Here is a 19,903-nt window from a genome sequence, read left to right on the forward strand (position 1 = left end):
CTGAGCCTGATTATTTAGGAAACAATGGTGAAAAAGAATAATCATAAGAAAATAATCCCTTTCTGTCCGAGCCAAAACCAATGTTTCACCTCCAGGCTTATTTATTTTTTCAAACGTGAATTAATACAAATGTATCAAGCCTCTCGCCAAGTGATTATGATATGTTTGGATGTTCCACATAAAATGTCCATCAGTAACCTCATGCAAACTGTAAACCTCACGTTTTGTATTGGTTGAGAGGCCAAGGTTTGGGATGTAAAACATTTTATTTAGGTTGATGACTCTGGTGGGTTTACCTGGCTTTTTTTTAACAGCTTAACTGTCCCCAGATGCATGAAGGCAAGGCTTGGCAGCAGAAATGTACATAGTGGTGAAGTGAACGCATGGAAAACCTGATGGACCTGTCACAACAGATGTTCCAGATGCAGCTGGGTGTCATATGATGCCCCGGGTTGTATTATCATCCATTCTCTACCTCTTTGTTCTTCAACGACAAGTCCTTGGCATCATGTCTTCTTGAGACTGAGTCTGGGCACATAAACTACTCTGCAACATAATTGGTATGAAGCAGGTTGATCTTTTCATATGTTTAAAATTATTGATTTATCACAATAATGTATTAAAACAAATAGCCTGGGGCTGTTGAACCTATGCTGGGGCCTATGTAGATGTGCGTTTCAAAAAAATGCAGTGTGGAAAATATTTTTTAATACTGATTGGGCTGGAACTAATGCAATTCATTATAATGCCTCCAGTAGGCGCAATTTCCCTAATTTGGCATTTACAAAAAAAAAAAAAAAAAAAAAAATCACTTCATTTTAGTTTTAAGCATTACAGTGTTTCAGTTTCACTTAACTTTGATAAACTAAAGGTTTATCTTAATTTAGTTAAATTACAATACATTTGATTTCAATGCATTGATTTCTGCTTTTCTTTACGCAAGTTTTGCACTTAAGATTGACCACTTTATTTAACTAATTAAAGATTTTACATGCAAGTTCATATGACATAAAGTGGTTCCAAACAGAACCATTATGACTTCACTTCACTTCACTTCATTGCATCAGTAAACATAATCCAGTAGGTTTATTGTTATAACACTGACAGGGGATGGTAGTTGGCTACTTCTCATCATGTAGCATTGTCAAGCCCTTAAAATGCACGACTTTTATCTGTTATTGCATATTTTTCTAATTTTGTGTGAGTGTATAAAAGTATACAGTGAATATCTAACTAATAAAAAAATAGATATAATTTGTTGTAGTAGCAAATTGCTTAGTAAATCTTTTCTATTTTTTTAAATATAGTTGCTGGCATACAATGTGATGGTTGACTTGGAGTACACAAAAAGAAATACTCAAGTAAAAGTGCAAGTACTTGTTTAAAAAAATCCACAATCAGTAGAAGGTACAGTACCCTTCAAATTCTTTTCTCAAGTTGAAATGCCCGCTATAAATTTCACTTAACGTACAAAAGTAGAGTACAAGTAGTCTACTCTGCTAAGAAAGCAATCAAATAGTATTGACTCGGAGGGTTTAAATGTCTAGTCTAGTGAAAATTAGGCCAAGAAATAGTAATTGCTAAAGTAGCAATAATTGTAATCATAGTAATTGATAAAGAGCAAACGATTTTATTATTTTCTTCTGAATTGTAGTAGAGTAAAAGGAACCCATTTATTATCTGTAACTGCTTATCCTGTGTAAGGTCGCAGGGGGGGCTGGAGTCTATCTCAGCTGTCATTAGTCGAGAGGAGGGGTACACCCTGGACAGGTCCTCGGTCTATCTCAGGGACAAGACAGAGAGACATACGCAAACAGAAACTTACATTCACACCTTTCACAATTTAGAGTCACCGAATAACCTAACACGTATGTGTTTGCACTGTGTGTTGAAGCCCACGCAAGCACGTGGAGAACATGCAAAGCTTGGCGACACTAACCACTACATCTTTGTGCTCAACGTGATGTAAAGGGAAATAGTCCAGTAAGGTACAAATTCATCAGAACCAGTGTTTAGATTACTTACACAATATCCTCTGCAGCCTTCAAATTCTCATCCGACTTGTATTATTAAACCTATTGTGAATAGAAACTTTTGACCCCACGAGCCCCGGTAAAACACCGACTTGCTGATTTAGCACCTGCACCGTTGGAGGCTGATGGCACGTGAGCGTATGTTGAGGTGCATATATTGAAGGAGAAACACGGAAACTGACTTCAGCAGCAGCGGTGTCGGCGCACATCTCCAGAGCTCTGCTTCCGAATCAGAATACACAGGAAAGGCCTGTGTGAGGTTTGTATCAATTAAAAAAAAGTTCAGTTAGGTGTTATTAATAAGCCTAACAAATATAGGACTAAATAAACTTTTTATTTTTATTTTACTTTTTGCTCCTGGCTAGTACCTAGCATGAATGTTTCCGGCTAGCTTAAAATGAAATGTGGTCAAGCCGTCATTGTCCATATTAGCTTCATTGTAAAGTAACATTGTCGACGCTTTTGTCACCGCCCAAACAAACTAAAAAATTATACAACCAATTGGTCTGCGTTTAAATGAGTGGAAACATTATTTAACCTTTGACACCTTTACAAGCCATTAAACAGTCAGAGGTCAAGCGCCCCCGGGTAGGCTATCCTTTTCCCCTGCTCGGTGCGCGATGGCAGCAGGGCTCAAGAAGGGGAAAAAAAAAACAATATTGATGTGAATCATTAGGTTACGGTTTCCTTTGTAACATGACAGGCAAAAATCCCAAAGCAGCCTTTTTTTTTCAACGAGATTAACCTTGACAACAAAGCATTCCTCACAGGACTTCAAATAGGGGATGGAAATGGCTGCACAGATAAGGGGGTTGAGGGAGGGTGACATTCTTAAAATATCACCCAACTGTCCCATTAAATATGAGCAATGATATCCTTTTGGGGACGAGGGGAAAGTAAGTGCTGTCTGTTTTGTTACAGCTTGTGGGTCATGAAATGGTTTTCTTACTTTCTGGAAAGAAAGTAAGAAACCCATGAAGAAATACATGAATTGTTGTATAATTTGTGCAATAGTATGATGTGTAAATAATGCTTCACTTTTACTTTTACATATTTTTACATTTTATTAAGTTATTTTTCTTTCATGCATGGGCTTAACTTTTTTTTTTTGTGAAAATCTTTTAAAAAGGATTTCACAGGCAGTTTTTAAACTAGAAATCTTCAAAACTCCAGTCAAGTCAAAAGTGTGTAGCCGCACACATGGTTTAGAGGAAATTGTGTGTAAAAGTAGGAAGTATGGTCAATGACTCATTAATGTGTGTGTATATGCTTTTTTTCTTCGTAAAACCAGGTGCAGATTTCAACATTTGAACTGTAATGCAGTCTAATGTTTAGACAGCTTCTACGTCCTGACACCGAATGACTGCAGGAACAGCGGACACCTCAACCTATTTCAACAGGGCAGATCCGGACGGAGAAACCTGAACAATGCTATCAGTGAGGTAAGCTTTTTTTTCTTTAACCCTCCCACTTTAGCAGTGCAACAGCAGAGGAACATTTTAAATGGAAGGTTGGCACAAGGAACATATTCTTATGAATTACAAGAATTTAATGTTTATTTTACAGATACAGAACAGTCATTCTGCTTCATTTATTTACTTTGAATTGCTGCAAGTCAGTGCCATGGTACAAACCTCTCAGAGCGGCTCAAAATTTTGAGAATGTTTCAGAATCAAATCTTGTAATTTTTTTTTCCTCAAACAAAAACATTTCGATGTGTTTCGACACCCACTCTGATGAGCTCAACATGCAAACATCTCGTCTACCCAAGAGGTTGATGGACTATATAACATATGGCTTTTTTGAAAGCAATAAAAACAAGGCAAATCAAAAAGTGCATCCAACACAAAAAAGAGAGAATTCCAGTCTGTGATCAAAGGTATTGTCCATGTTAAGGAGAGGTCCTCCGTGTCTCCACTTTTTGCAGGCTCAATGTCTTCACCTCTCAGATAAGAGATGCCCTGATTATTAATATCAAGTTTATCAGGGACCATGTACAAGAACATTATTCTCATACAGTGAGAGGATGTAGAGCTCTTGCCTTTTGAGACCAAAGTTCAAAGCAGAACCCCTTCAAGAGCTCAGAGCAGGTGCTCACACTTCCCACAAAGATGCATTTCCTTTAAATAAATACGGCAGGATTTATCCAGCAGAGTGTCAGGCCCTGAACGTACTCTGCGCTCTGTAGAAGACCTCGATAGACGGGACCGTGTTGCCTTTCTTGCCTCTTTCCATTTCCACTGTGCTGCATTAGCCCTGGTGGGCAGCATTCATTATCTGGGCCCGTAGTCGTAGTTAGAGGGGCCACTGGTGGCTGAGTACATGTTAGCTGTCGCTGGGTTCATGTGGTGATGGTACGTGTGTCCCCTGATACTGGGTAAAGGGTAGGGTGATGGCCTGGTCTTTGCCCCTAAATAGTGTTCATAGGTGGTGGGGTACTTGTAAGGGTGATGATGCAGGGTGTCCGGGGGTAGAGGATGGGGTTCTGGCCGTAGATCGTGGGGAGGGCTGGGTCGGCCACTAGTGAGCGGAACAGCATGGAGCCCCCCTGGGACGGGCAGGGCAGGGCTTAGAACCCGAGACATCAGCTGGTGAGCTGGGTCCGCATGTATAGGTGTGCTGTTGGGGTCTCTTTCATATTCCCGCCTACTGTCATCTGTGTAGAAGAGACATGTGACAGTTAGAAACGGTCAGTATGTGAATGATTTGTACAACCAGCAGGGTGTGTATAACTTTAGTAGGTTATGAGCAGTGTTTTTTACAGAAGCCAGTGGTTTTTGGGATAAGCTGGTAAGTAGTTGGATAAGTTCCTGTGTACCTTCATATATGATAAAATGTCACTTCACAAATTTAATTCCTCCAAAACAAACTTCCCACAAATCTGTCCTCATGCATAAAATGTTAAAGGACTGTAGAACATGTGCAATTTAAATTGAAACTTCCCAACAGACAACAGAATTAAAAAGATTTATCAGGGGAATCTGACAATTAAGACAGTCAACTTTAATAATTAATTGACTAAAACAGTTTTGAATTAACAAATAAATAATTGTAATGCCAAGAAAAACTAATTTCCATTGCAAGTTTGGTAGTCTTATGAAGCTGTGCAGAGCCTCTATTGGCATTGCATCATTGGCTGATATTTTGGCCACTGCCTTTATAGGACAAGAAAGAGAATATTGGTAAAATGTGCCAACAAATAATAATAAAAAAAAAGATCCTAAAGGCTGAATAACTTATCTTGACTGCATTTCATCTTTGATAGCAGGCAAGAGTTTTAAAATGAAACAAAGAGCTGCAGACCTTTCTCTGAGCCGTTCTGCTGAGGGGGAGATGACATTGGGTTTCTTGTTCTGGCAAAGGCACTCATTATTGGCAGAGAGCCTGGCCTGTGATTCCTGGGCCTGGAGAAGGGAGAATGGATACAGTTACCCACTCACTTAATGAATGTCCAGGGCACAATTTCTTTATTATATGTTATAATGATGAATGCAATCTAAGAGTTTACACTGATGCATGAAATGAGCATTTACACATTGACATACCACCAATTTACAAAGAAAGAAATGTGACTCGGATCACTCAGATGAAATGACTCAGATTGGTCTGTCTATAAAATCAAAAAATTACATAGTTCAATGTAAATGTTTTGGTTAATGTTAGGAAAAGAAAAGAAGCCTTTGGATGCCTGAGCACACCACATGGGTGGGGTTTACTCCATTGTTACAATTACAAGAGTGTCTTGTAATTTGTCAGTGACAGAAAAGCACAGTCAATTGACTTTTAAACAATATCGAGTGATTTTTAACCTGTGTGGCACTCATCTGACAACTGAGTGAGATAAAACAAAAACTAAAACTATCTTGAATATGCCCTCTAGCTGGATGGCTCATTCTTACGCCATGTGGAAACATGCCAATAAGACTATTATTTGGGTGTAAATGCTCACCAGTCCTCTGGGTCACAGTCCCTGAATCCCTTTGCAAAGGGATTGCTGGCTATCTTCAGCTGTGTAATCTGAAATCCAGAGTACAAGGTCAAATAAACGAGTGTTGCACATAATAGCCACTTTTATTTGTCTTATTGTTAATTACACAGGACAGCAGAATCAAAATCTTGAGTCGGAAAATAGCTATTAAAATCTTAGCACACCACTGCCTCAAAGAGTCTACAGCATCGAATCCATTCGATGTTATTTAAAACCAAGTGAATTTACAGTTAAGCGGAGCTCATATTATTTATTTCTCGTCTCTACGGCTGCAGGATTTTTTAATTTATTTGACACAAACACATCACAGCCCCAAACACAAACGATTTATGATCATAACTTATACGTTATGGTAATTTATATGTTTTTCATAGTTTTATTCATAATTTTACTGCTCGTTTGTATCACTTTGTGTTTGGCGACAACGAGTTATCGGCGTGTTGTAGAAAAACAATTAACACAAAAAGAATATTTGTGGCAATATCAACCAGGAAAATTACAGTTTACTTCTCCGTAGCCTGGTAACGGGACAATCACTTCTACACATTTTAAACATTTCTAAACTACTGAGCTGAATGTATTCTTGGGGATCCTCTCGTATGGCAGTCGCTCTGAATAACTGATGAGTGCACTGATTTGTGAGTCTAAACAGACGCAGAGACTGGCGGACAAAAGAGCAGGGAGGACGCACAAATGTTTGTACGTATAGATGCGCAAAAGGTTGCCATGAGAGCAAATACGATTTAGGATAAAGAAAAAGGTTTATTTCGTCCACGTGTGCCCAAATTCGTGAAGGATAAACTACTACTTTTTATCTTTTAAAGTAATGTTTTTTTAATCATCTTTCAAAACCAGCAGTGTATTAAATTTTACCTCGCAGTTTACCCTGTGCTAATCATTTATGATGACCCACCTCTTCACTTTTGCCAAATCTTTTATTAAATCGTCTATGCAGTTTTAATAGGGTATATCGGGACATGGTGCCATTATATCTATACCTGTGAATGTCACACGTTTACCCCCCCCCAAAAAAAGCTGCTTACCCGGTGGTTCTGATACGCCGTGACCGCTGTGAAGCGGGTTTCCTCAAAAACAAAGGTTTTGTAATTCTCCTCTGCATATTTCTCGCTGTCCTTGCGGGGATCCACATAAACCACATGAAACCTAGGCTGGTAGCGATGCATGGAGTTCAGAATGATCTGGAAAAGACAAAGGATATATCAGCACAGAATAAGATTTCAGTACAGCCCTGTAATTCGGTATATTAGGCGGATCCTATTGTTTTATGATGTAATCATAGACTAAATTATGGTTAGACCGTGTTCTCTAAAATGTGGTGTGGGTGGGTGAAATCGTGTTAATGGCTTCGTTAAATGCTATGACATGCAGAAACAAAGCAACGCTTTTATTCGTGCACACGTCTAATTAGAGCCATGTTAAAAATTACATTTATTAGGATTAGATGATAAAAAAGACAACCTGACATTAATTATTATTATTAACGATTTGAAATATTGCAACCACGTCTCTATATTTTTCCGACTTTAGAACTATTGCAATGACACACACAAGAAAACGTCGGGAAAAGCTGAGATTTTCAGAGGTGAAATATTCCATTCTTCTGCCGTCATTTTTAAAACGAATCCTGATCTACATAACCATTATTGGGGAATTGACTGTAGACTTTCGCAAAGCCTGATTATTAGTCGAAATATTGATTTTTAACTGGTAAAACACTTCCTTATTAAGACTTTTATGACTAAATGGTGAGTTTATATTTTTTAGCCTACGTTGACCAGTTTGTGGTGTCGGTAAATATTATACTGTTATTAGTGTAATAAATAATGTTGGTCTTTTCGCTAAATTAATTTGTACATTTCGGGCGATCACATGTTTATTTCAGGCGTGTACTTACATGTCCGTTGTCGTCCAGCAGATTGTTAGTAAGCTTAAGTTTATCAAAAGACACAATCTGCTTCATCCACTGGGCGCCTTTGGCCGGAGAGTCCGGGTGGTAGTGGACTCTGCCCGGTGTGGCGGGGTCAGCTTTGCCCGCCACCAGCCACGACGAGCTGTGGAAAGCATACCTGTAAGATATAGAAAAGTTAGACACGAGGTGCCGTTCGTTCTAACTATCCACGCAAAAATAAATTCCATGCATGTGTTGACATGTATGGAGACGCATACTGAGGTTATAAAAAATTGCAGGTTATTCTACGCCTTATACGGGAAAATATGTGTCAGAACATAGTCACCAAGCTAATACGGGCACAAATTGGTTAATTATGGAATAATTTATAAATGTCGCCATTTAAACATATAATAAGGTATGGAAGAGCATATTCGTGTATTTATTTATTTAATGTATCTATTTAGTGTGCTTGGATAATAACATGCCGCAAGATTCTGCTTACGCAGCACAAAACCTTCGAAGTAGTGCAAAACTTTGTATTTTTTCAGCGACAGACGGGGCCTTCAGTTGTCCAAAGACATCCAAAAAACATACCTGTAACGTTTGTCGTCTACAGGCAGGAAGTCCATCAGCAGCATGTAGTCTGCCATGGGATCCATCCCAAATATTTTCACTTGGAAAGTTGGAAACATTCTCCTGGCAAAGGAAAAAAAAAATTGGCACGACTGTTAAATCTAGATTTTAAATGGCTGCTGTTGCTGCTTGCATGGGTGCATGTTTTGTTTTTATGTCCTACTTTAAACCGAATCCTATGTGTGGACGCTGTTATTCAACTGTTAACATTATTTGCAATTCGTTAGATGAGCCAAGAGATGATTTTTGCCAAACGTATTTTGCAAAAGGCAGCGTGTTTGCAGTGAGACATGCAGCTCCAGGCCTACAAAGCTTATTTGGCCAGAGCTGAAGGCTACAAGAAAACAGAAGCTTCAAACCCTTAGAAATGACGTGATTTGGTCCGTGCCTAACCAGATAAAAATCTGATATGAATGGAGCTTTGTTTTTTCCCCTGTCTTTTTTGGCTGTTAGCGCCACTTTTGCAACGTCTGACAAGACTCACTAACTTATTTTCTGCTCTTTCTAGGATTTGCAGACATAAAGACCTACACATTGACTTTATTTGTGTAGGCATCCCTTTTCTTTATCAATTAAGCTTAAGATATCTGAATAAAAAAAATAAAGTTTACAATTTTTTTGATGCTGTATGCTTTGTGTGCTCATATGTTAACTTTAGGATATAAATGTATGTACTTGCCCCTATATTTTTAGGTTTGCATAATACTGCCTTTTTTTATTTTAAATTTATTAATTAATTTACTTTTTGGTCTCTGGTGCAGAGGCTCTGTCGTTTTTTTTTTTTTTACCCTATTTAGGTTGGGTTACTATGCAAGGCAGATCTATATCCTCCTAGAACATCAACTGAAAGTTGAGTAATCCACCGAGTCAGTGAAAGGGATCCTAAAATCAACGCTCAATTAACGTCAGTGTTGTGGCTAGGTGAGGCTGAAGGAGCTTTTAAAGTGCTCTGCTGCAGATCTCCTTTCTCCTGTCAGACAGCACGGAGTGGGAAAACTCAGACCTCACTTTCACGATTAAATCAATTATCTCATGCCTCTTTATATCATTAATATAATACAGAAAGAATACATGCCAGATTTAGTTGTGTATTGGTTGATAATAGGATTAGTGTAACATTTCATGTGCTATTCAAGGGGTCAAAGGTCATTGTTCATAACTTTGCACTTGGTTTAGATTGCAAGGGAGCAATACAATAAATAAACGTATATTCTGCAATATAAAAGTCTGTTTAATGTATCTACATTTTAGAAATTGAAAGCCAATCTCGACAAATCAATTTTATATAATCGAATTTTGTTTTTAATTAACTATGTTAGTGCAAGTTTTGTAACCAAAAATTATTTTTGTGTGTGACTGAAGAAGGAAGAGAGTGAAACAAACGGACACGTGTAAAATAAAATATGGACTAAAGGTGAACGCATCGAGGCGTGAATAAAAACAATCTCTAAACTCCAAGACTGTAATGAGCAAGTTTCGAGCTGATCGTTGCTCACACATGCGAAGACTCATAGGCCGAGCCTGTAATGTTCGTGTATCAGCGGTGCAAAATTTCCGGCTGACAGTGAAGAAAACAAGCAGAAGAGTAACATATATGTTTATTGGATTAATAAAACGCAGCAGCAGCAGCATTCGAGTTTCACGGTGTTTACAGCTGACACACACACATTCATCGTCTTTACAGCTTCTCCGGCTGCAGAAGAACTGATCACCTACATAGCTATAAACAAAATAATTTGTTGTGTTTTTAAAAGCGAACTGGCCTGATGCGCCGACAAAGACTGAGATTATTAGTCATTGACTTCCTCCGACTCGTTAACAAGCATGAAGATATTAATATTCAGTATAAGAAAGATATCGATTTCTGTCAGATTTTCTATAACAGTATAGACCCACTGACGCATATGGCCCATATGGTTTAATGGTAAAAAGGGTAAATAGTAAAATGGTTTCTATTTGCAGTGGCAGTATATAGCGTTTTATATTTGATCGAATTATATACCCAGCACATATGATGCTTAAAAATGAAAATTAAGTTGAAAATGCAAAATACAACCCCAAGTCCTTCTATAACATGGATTTTGAGCAACGAAGTAATTTCTCAGCCTCTGATCTGTGAATGTGTGCTCACCTGCCGGCCTTGGTGACGATCATCTCCGTGCCCAGCTGATTAAATTCATCCCACAGAGCTTTCATCTCCAGCTGGACGTTAATGTTGGCGACTTTAGGATTCTTCTTCACAATAGTTTTGCTGTTCGGTGTAGAGTTGGAGGACGACGAGGAGCAGTTGGGAGTCCCGTTGTCGTTCGGTGGGGCCTGGCCCGGGTTAGACCCCGGATAGTTGTAGTTGTGCTGGGCGGCCGGGCAAGGCTCAAAGTGGGACTCATGTTGGCTGTAGGGGTCCCCGGGGGACGGAGAAAGGTGGTAGCCCCCCGGCGTGTTGAGGCTGCTCAGGCTGCTCGTCGTGAAGGCTGCAACATCGCAAAAATGGGACAGCTGCGTCAGCCACGGACTGGAAATGGCTGAAATCATCCCAAAAAACTAGATTTACTAAATATGCCTTGCACTGAGCTGGTTATAACACAGATAGTAAAAACAGAAGCAGGAGTGAGCAATATCCAAATGAAGATGTCAGGCACCAATGCACCCCTTTCGGTTTAAAAGTTTCCGTCTCGGATTCTTGTTAATCTCTGAGGTTGCATCCACTGGCAGCATGTTACGCTTTTTCTGATCTAAAATAGTAAAAGCCCGAATAATGCAGAAATGTCTCCAACATCTGTAGCGGTCGTGTAAAATCTCCGAACTGAGGACTGAAAGGAGCTTAGAGTGCGTGGGAGTTGGATTTAGCTCACGCTCTGAACGGCCCCTGTCGTGCGCTGCTGCTGTGTGTTACACTCCAACCCCGTCTCCCTCTCTTATCTGGCGCAGAGGGCCTCCCCTTTGCGATAAAACCGGTTCTTATTTCTATTTAGATAAGGAACTGCAGGTAATGTGCCTTTTCCTCGCCTTGGGACGAGACTGATTGACATAGAAGTGCGCCCCTTTTAATGGGCTTTCCGGCACCCATTTAAGTGTTGGATAAGGGCATCGCCCACATCACCCCCGTTAACAAAGAATAGGATCTGATCGGAACAGTGGAGTGTGAACGGTTTACAAGGTAAACAAACATTGATTTGCATGAACAAACAAACAGGCAGCAGGTGACTGTTGCATTCTTGTTATTGAGCAAATACGTATATGGAATGGACATAACCCGCTCTTGGCTGGATAATGATCTGGTTATTATGGTCTGTTTTCACAATTATGCACAGGGTACCCGTGTAAACCCTCCTCCTCTTGGCTTCATTTTCAATATGTGTGATCCTGTCCACGAATTTAAGCTCACTCTTCGGTACAATGCGTTAGTTTTGGGGAATGAGAAACTTTTTTTTTCCCGGTCTGGCTGCTTTGTCTGCAGACTTTTCCTCCCTGATGGCGATTACCTGTACTCAATCGGCATTATTTTTTTTACAGGGGACCAACTGTGCCAGAACTTATTAAATTTAATTCAAGCATGTATAAAACAATGCACGTATCTGTTATGCGCAATGCACCCAATTGTGCTCGTTTAACCGAATAGCCGAGCACAAATAAGGGAGATATGTCATTTCGGGTGAGATGTAAACATGCTGCAGTAGCTCTATCGGCATCAACAAACTGATTTACCTTCCATTTCCCGGGTGACTGTGCTGTAGTGCATTTTAAAGGAACTGTGGTTTTGCAGGTCTGGCTTGTCCAGGCCGGTGCTCTGTTTCTCAAACGCTGCGTTTCCTGCTTGCTCTGCAGCCGAAATCAGAGAGGCAATACTGAAAGCATTTGCCTTTGGAGAGAGGGGACCGCCGTCGTCCATAGGCAAGGGATCGAGTCGGGAAAAGCCGTCCCTCCTCCTCCTCCTCCGCTTTCCAACCGCGCAGAAAGCAGGAGAAGGCTGTGCACAATGGAGAGGAACATGCGCCAAGTGAGGTTTTCACGTTCCTCCACCGGCGATCGATGGGTGCGAGAGTGGGGAGTAAACTGTACTTCCACGACTACTGCGAAGACGAGAGTAGCTCCTCGGTGCTCAGATTCATTTAATCAACTATTAAACACTTTCTGGCGTCAAACATAGTTCATCGCAATGAAGAGCGTGAGCTTCCCCGGTTTCTCCTCCAGTCGGTGTCGGGGTGGTGTCATCTGAGTCCTGCCTTGAGGAGAAGCTACTACTGCTACGAGAATGTCAAAAGTGAGCTAGATCCACGCCTCCCCTGCACCACTAGGAAAAAAAAATGTCTGCGCTTTGGACTGGATGTTTTATTTCAATAAGACCTTGTCAGTCATTTGAATCAACTCCAACGTCACTTCAATGTCCGGATTCAAAGTGAGCCACTTTTCCAGTAAATTACAGGACCATATATATGTTTCCATTTTTTTAGCTTTCCAGGCCCAGGTGGAGCTGCTCCTGCCCTGAGGTTGTCTGAAACACCAGAGACTTCACTGCAAAAATGATTGCTTTAAGCCACAATTTAGAAAAAATGACTTTGCTTAACCAAAGTTGCAAAACATACATGAATACTTTTCTCATCATTTGAGATGCTTTGAGTGAAATGAGTCACACACAAGTACACACACAAACAATGTTATTATTATTATTTTTAAATTCAACGAGAAAATGATCATTAAGAAACACAGAAATAGAAATAAGTTAGACTTGCAAGGTATTTCTTTCAGTTTTTACACAATCGTGCGACTATCTACATTTACTTATGCCTCACGCATGCATTAGTTTACTAGTGGGTACCCAAGCAACATAGGCCATCTCAAATCCAACGATTCCACGCAAATGTACCTCACATTTACGCAGCCACATGGATACACCCAGATCTTTTTCACCTAGCAAAAGGCCATCTGCGAGGTCTGTTTTTAATCAGAGAGTAAACACACATGGCATTTGAGGCAGCTTGTGGACTTGACCTCTCCGCCTTGCACCTCCAGTATTGCCTATTGCTCTTCAGCTTATCAACGTTCAGCTTTAATGTGTTGTATTTTATTAGGGCTGCCGTGAGGGCGAGCGGACGGAAGTGTAATTTACACTAGAGTTACTGTTTTAGGTGTGAATGCAGCAGCGGGGTTCTAATGGGATAACGCAGTTAGAGGATTAGCCCTATTTGTTTTGGATGTTTCTCTATGGGAGGCACCGAGCATAAATAAACTACTGCAATAGGTTACTTAGGTCAGATAGACGGATAGATGGGTAAATAGTGACATCATTATGTGAATTTGCAAAGTGATGAAATTACTCTATGGTCTCTGCACAATGATTACTTACACTGATTACTTAATAAAAGTAATTAGGCATGGCGCAGTTAAAACCGGTGTAAACCATCGCTCAGATGATTTATTCCTTCCAGTTCATGCCGACCTTTTTTATCAGATATGATGCCATCGATACCAACTCACTTCATCATTGCCAAGTCGGAAGCCTCCTTTGTAAATACTCAGGTGATAAAAGACAAAATACAGGAGCAGATCAAAATGGGAAGAGACTGTGTTGGAATTCGCTCGAAGGCCTCAACAGCGGCCAAAACACAGCGGAGACATTTAACACGGCACTTCTGAGCATAAAGACTGACTTAGTTGAATTTTAGGTTGAATAAAATTATTATTAACAAGCGTATGAAGCTTATTTTTCATCACAAACACTATCCTTCCACACATATAAGAAATGTTTCAGAAGAAATCTCACAGTAATTAATTTAAAAAACGTAAATAAAAGACGCTTAATAAAACATTTAATAAGATTGCATTTGCTTTCATTACATAGACGAGGATGAGCTAAATATGGCAAACAAGATTTTCCTCGTTTTAGGGATTTCACGGGTGGGAAACAAAACAAGTTAATAAGTTATGGGTAGAATTGTTTTTTCGTTTGCATTCAGACAGCTCTGAGGTGGCTAATCACTTTAAACCAGGTAAACAGGTAGTTTATGACTTCAAACGGACATTTGTGACTAAATTTGAAATCTTTCCTCTGCACAACCTCGCGTGCTATAGGTTATCCTGAAGGGTTTAACACGCATGGTCCAAACGTGGCAACGGTGAGATAAAGTGAGAAGCTGTGTGAACAGCTCTTAGGATACGGGCCTGAAAACCGACTGCTCCGTCTATCTTAACGGACTGGTTGATAAAGAACAGCGTGGACATCTGTTTTTGTCAATGGCATATGTCCCCACATATTTGTTTTATTAAATTTTATTATGGTAAAATTAGTATTTAAATGGTGGACAATATGTGAAACCTGATAAAAGATTTATTTATTGAAAATTGCAGGGCTATATGAAATAATCACCCTTGAATTTATTGATTAGGAAGTAGTTGGCTTAATATTGAACCGGCATCTTTTAATATGGTATTAAATTAAATGTTATAAAATATTATTTGCATCCGCACATTGGCATTCACAAACTAAAGTTTTGAACAATCAATTTTACAGATTTTTTACGCAAAACGTCTTGCGTAATAAGCTTTCTATGACAGTTATTTTTCTGCTTTCTAATTGATTATCCTCGAATAATGTTCTTGTTTTTGGACAGCACGGTGAGACTGTGAAGTTGACTGAATGGTTATTGGACAAGGCTGACAGGGGCCAACTGAAAGCAAACCCGCAGGCCCTCGGTGTGATGCGGTTTTACGCACTTGAATAAAAACAAACATTTTCCCGGTGTTATAGCTTAATACTGTATCGATTTCATTGTAATCCTGTCTCAGAAACAATTGTATAGCAAATTCTGACAAGTACTTGGTCACACACAGCACAGAGTCCCCATGTCATTGGTTGCTTTCCTGGTGTATTTTATGGGAGAATAAAAGCTTCTGTCCTTCATGTTGGAGAGGGCTGTGTGCTCCTGTGTGTCCTGTTGTGGTAACGTGACGAACCACAAAAGCAAAAATGACTCATGAAATGGCGCAGCTCTCGTAAACGGTAAAGCAGCAACTTTTGTGTTATTATTGACCGAAGATGTGATTAAGTCATTGGTATATTAAGATGGGGCGCGCACTCTCTTCTCCCAATTCTCTCCTTCCTTAGAAAGCATTATCTACTTTTATATTTATCTACCTATTTTGTGTAGATATCTAATTCCCTTTTAGTTTAATTATATTGTATGGATCATATTCAGGCTGATCAGATTATTAATTACCCGCTCCTAACTTAACCGACCATTTTTCACTTTCACGTTGCGTGACTGAAGTTATAGTGAGTGAGGCGGCGCACTCCACATATAAAACCCTACCCTATCTAAATATTAGTCGAAATCCTTGAATAAGAAGGAGAGGAAGTGAGCAGTTGACCGCTGACAGCAGAGGGCTCAGGGTGTCCCCTCTCTCTCCGCGGGGCTATAGGAAATGCTCGGAGAAACGCAGGTATGCAGGAGGATATATTCAGAAACTTGTCTCAACTATAGGACCAATAGGCCAGTAATAGTGACGAGATTAAAAACAAATACGTTCGGTGTCTTAAAAGAATGTTCTTATAAGGGTTGAATTGACATCTACCTGAGCAAATGATGAACATCATCGAGATGGCTTTTCGATTAAGAAATTCCTTATTTATGCTTACATTTCAAAGCCTTTTTATTTTTTTACGCAACCAGCAAAAACCCACTATTTCTATAACATTTCTCCAGCGAAATGTGGTGTTGAACAGACGCCTAATAGACCTTTAAATTATTCAAGTGTTATTAAGTGCTGCTCTAGTATCACATTTATTTTATTCATGTTATTTTAATAGAAAAAAATATTATTTATTTTGAATGTAGGTGCCGGCAGTCTAATGGTAGTTGTCTATTTTTTATTTATTTATTTTTTACAAAATTGTGAAAGACTAACAAGACTAACTGGATTTTGTTTCATGAAAAATATTTAAATATTCACCATGGCGATATATATACAGTACAATATATTAACGTCATTATTTTTTCCTTAGTTACACTTTTTTTATGTGTCATTTATTTGTTTGATATTAAGAACAAAATAAAATATATATAACGGTAAGCTTATTATCCTTATGTACAATTATTCACGCTGAGACAAAAATATTACAGATTAAAAAATTTTTTTTTTGGTGTGCTCCCATGTGCGTGTTTTTATCAGGGCAAATCTTAAATACCGATTGTGCTCACTTGTTTTACAGGTGTTTTCAGCTTTACATCACCTTTCAACAGGCCTCCAGTTATGCGTAAAATCAACCACGGGACAGTAATCCTGTTGTAAGTGTCAATAGATACTATAATACAAATATTATTATAAAGCGACTTGAGCCCTTAAAGTAACATGGGGACAATAATATAGTAATTACAAACTCAAATGTCATAAATCACTATTGAAAAAATATCTATTGTAATGTGTACTGCTATCAAATGTTACAAAATAGCCAGACCTTAAGGCACAAAAGCAAATTTATTTGACTACTTGCACTTAAGGACATATTGGGTAAAATAAATTGGGGGGGGGGGTATAGAAAAAGCCCAAACAGATTTCCTTGTTGGCATATAAATGTGTTTTTCCTGTTCAGCCCTGTTTTGTTCCCTTTTTGTATTTTTGGGGTCATCATAAAAAGGACATGTGCATAAAAACACAATAGACATGAACACAATGGTTGACCAAAGGTGAAAATTATGAATCCCTAGTGTCTGTCCCAGGCAAATAACAAAATATATTCCCACACATTTTCAGAAATCATGGAAAAACAGGCTGTAGAAATTTGCTTTTGATATTATTCATTAAAAAAGTAAAAAGAGGCACAAAGAGGCACAAACCAAACATTATAACGCCTAGTATATAATTTGGTGTAACCTATATTGTCAAACTCTGTTTTTTGCTTAAAGTACAACAACTCATTACCTATTCTACCTTTCCTGGTCGCCACACAGAAATAAAAAGAGACAAATAAAGGAAAGCTCAATTTTATTTTCCCTTTGCCCTTTGCAGATGCCTAGGAAGATGTATGCTGCTATTATTTATTTTGGAAGGGAAGGTTCTTTCCACATGTCTTGTTAGAGTTAACAAATATAGGTCTGACAGCTGCCAACTGTGCCCTTAAACAGGCTCTGTGCAGCCCTGTTGGGGCAATGCAGCCTCCAGACTTTAGTTCTCATCAACTTCACCACACCTGAAGCAACACCATAAAGGAAAGAGATGAACAGTGAGCTATTATCCATCCACTGTATGTTAATCGGCAAATGCCTAAAAGTCTATTTGCTTATTTCACCAGGACAGGAAAATTAAGTTATATGCATATTTGTGTATTTACAGTATATGAGATTCAGTTAAACCTCTGAATATTATTTTCAGAGTTGCTATCAGTTGAGACTGAAAGAGAGCAAAAACAGTTTGGAATGTCTGTGTAGGACATAGGAAGGGTGGGGGGGGGGGATGCTTGGAGTCAGATCTCTTTTCAAAATCACTTCTTCTCTTTCCCTCCCCTCTTTGTTTTAAACTGGGAAGCTTTTAGCTTTTGAAAAGTATCCTTTCGCTATCTGTTGCACAGTGGCCCCAGTCGTCATCACCTTGCCTCTCCCTGCAGCCTTATTGGAGCGCTGGGAAATAGCTGGCATTCCTGCCACAAAGAGCCAGTGATGTGGGTGCAGGCCTCCATGATCTGCACAAATTAATTAAGGTGTTTCTTCTCCCTGAGCAGGGTCCGTGGTCTATGTCTCCCTAATACGTCTTAAACCTGGTATTAAATGCGAGGGCACAGTCTACTCTCATTATAAATCTGTCAATGCTTTGCTCTTCTTAGCCTGGTCCTTGGTCCTAAATAGGATTCAGTGTAGCAGAGAAGCCATCCTCCAGTCTGGCTCTCACCCCTTTGCCTCCTCCTTATCTTCCACCCCTCTCTGCTCCCCACTGGCTTGGTATTTATTTGAATATGAGAAGGCCTGCTTGTTGTTTCTGGCAGAGGGGGCTCAAGGCAGAGACCCCCTCCCTACAAATACTACCACCCCCCAACTTCTTCCATGCCTCCATCCCAAGATTGCTTGCTCCATCTGTCCTTCCTCAGCCACCCTGACTCGTTCAGTCTTTCCTCTCCAGTGCTGCTGCTTTTGTGAACTTGAACCTCATGTCTCTAGTCAAAGTCCATTTCAGAATCTCTGTGCATGTTTATGAGGTGTGTGTGCACTTGTGTGTGTGTGTGTGTGTGTGTGTGTGTGTGTGTGTGTTTAAGTACATGTTTGCATATTCCTTTAACCATTTTCAATCTCTGTCTGAAATTAATTAATTAATTAATGTCTAAGCCATTGTGGGGGTCTGCTTTTCTTCCTAAAACTGCAACATTTCCTGTAAAGACAACCTGATAAGTAATTTCACCCTTCAGGGGCTGATCCTGTTTATTCCTTCTATAATGCATTATTCCTTTGGCCCATCTAAATTAAGCTACAGCCTCAGGTGTTGAATATATAATGCTAATGTCAAGTACTTCTACAATTTGAAATCCTGAAGGTTTTTAGAGGAGCTTTAACATCACAATTTGTTCAGTGACAGTAGGATCAAGACTGCCTTTTACTAGCAACAGGAAGTGGATAACATAGCCATTAGAGAGGCCCCCACACCAATCCCAGACAGTGAAATTAGGGGATCAGAGGCGTGCAGAGATTTGACCTTGGAATGCCAATACCACACCCCTGACTGGAAATGTGCAGCAGAGGAGACAGGAAAATGAGCTACAGTATGGCTTTTTGTTTGGGCGTACAGGAGATGTGGATTGAGGGGGGAATACCGGGCCTTCCTGTGCTCCTCTTCCAAGATGAAGAAGCAGGAAGTCACACAGGAGGTAAACAATGTTGAGAATGAAATCAATACCAAGGCCTAAAATTTCACTGCAACTGGCATGGCTCTGGGCCAGCTAATAATGGACAGGGTGCCCACCAAACCCCCAACTTCCATGTTGCAAATATTTCTCAGCCTGTGAAATGTTTACATTCAGCATAGCTCAGTGGAGAATGACCCGAACACTTTTATTGCTTGTGGTTGTGCTTGTATCCGATATATCTCAGGTCTTATACTGACCTTCAGGTTACAGATCTCACTTTGTGCATCTTGTTCTTCTGTCACTCAAAGAGAATTTGTCTTCACCAATCACAGCAAGGACTAGGCTGTCTGATGCTGATTACAGTGATCCATCATGTCAGGCACTCCCTGCCACCACATGTTTGTTTTGATCTCTTCCTCTCCAGCGACAGTGACAGTGAAATATGAGGGACCATGTGGCCAGGCCGGCACTGTGCCATGGAAATGAGCAGCACAGGCAGCGGCTTTAGGATC

General features: G+C 39.7%; 1 protein-coding gene and 1 long non-coding RNA gene across 3 annotated transcripts in view; one reads left to right on the plus strand and one right to left on the minus strand.

The window, feature by feature from the left end:
- Window positions 1-1,368: 1,368 nt before the first annotated feature.
- tbx1 (T-box transcription factor 1) lies at window positions 1,369-12,865 on the minus strand. Of its 2 annotated transcripts, none has more exons than XM_067521309.1 (8): window positions 12,272-12,865; window positions 10,698-11,037; window positions 8,528-8,629; window positions 7,937-8,108; window positions 7,065-7,220; window positions 5,983-6,050; window positions 5,337-5,437; window positions 1,369-4,689 (listed from the first exon to the last, which is right to left on the minus strand). In XM_067521309.1, exons 1-8 carry the CDS (start codon window positions 12,453-12,455, stop codon window positions 4,307-4,309), a joined length of 1,506 nt encoding a protein of 501 aa, XP_067377410.1. In that variant the 5' UTR covers window positions 12,456-12,865; the 3' UTR covers window positions 1,369-4,306. The 2 variants fall into 2 exon arrangements, with proteins under 2 accessions (XP_067377410.1, XP_067377409.1); XM_067521308.1 differs by having other exon boundaries at window positions 10,698-11,088.
- LOC137136179 (uncharacterized) overlaps window positions 11,564-19,903 on the plus strand; it is a 78,164-nt gene continuing 69,824 nt past the window's right edge. Inside the window, exon 1 of the long non-coding RNA XR_010915555.1 lies at window positions 11,564-11,723. This is a non-coding gene — a long non-coding RNA (uncharacterized lncRNA). The remainder of the gene's footprint in view (window positions 11,724-19,903) is intronic.

The sequence above is a fragment of the Channa argus genome, chromosome 11, assembly GCF_033026475.1.
Source record: "Channa argus isolate prfri chromosome 11, Channa argus male v1.0, whole genome shotgun sequence".
Lineage (NCBI taxonomy): Eukaryota > Metazoa > Chordata > Actinopteri > Anabantiformes > Channidae > Channa > Channa argus.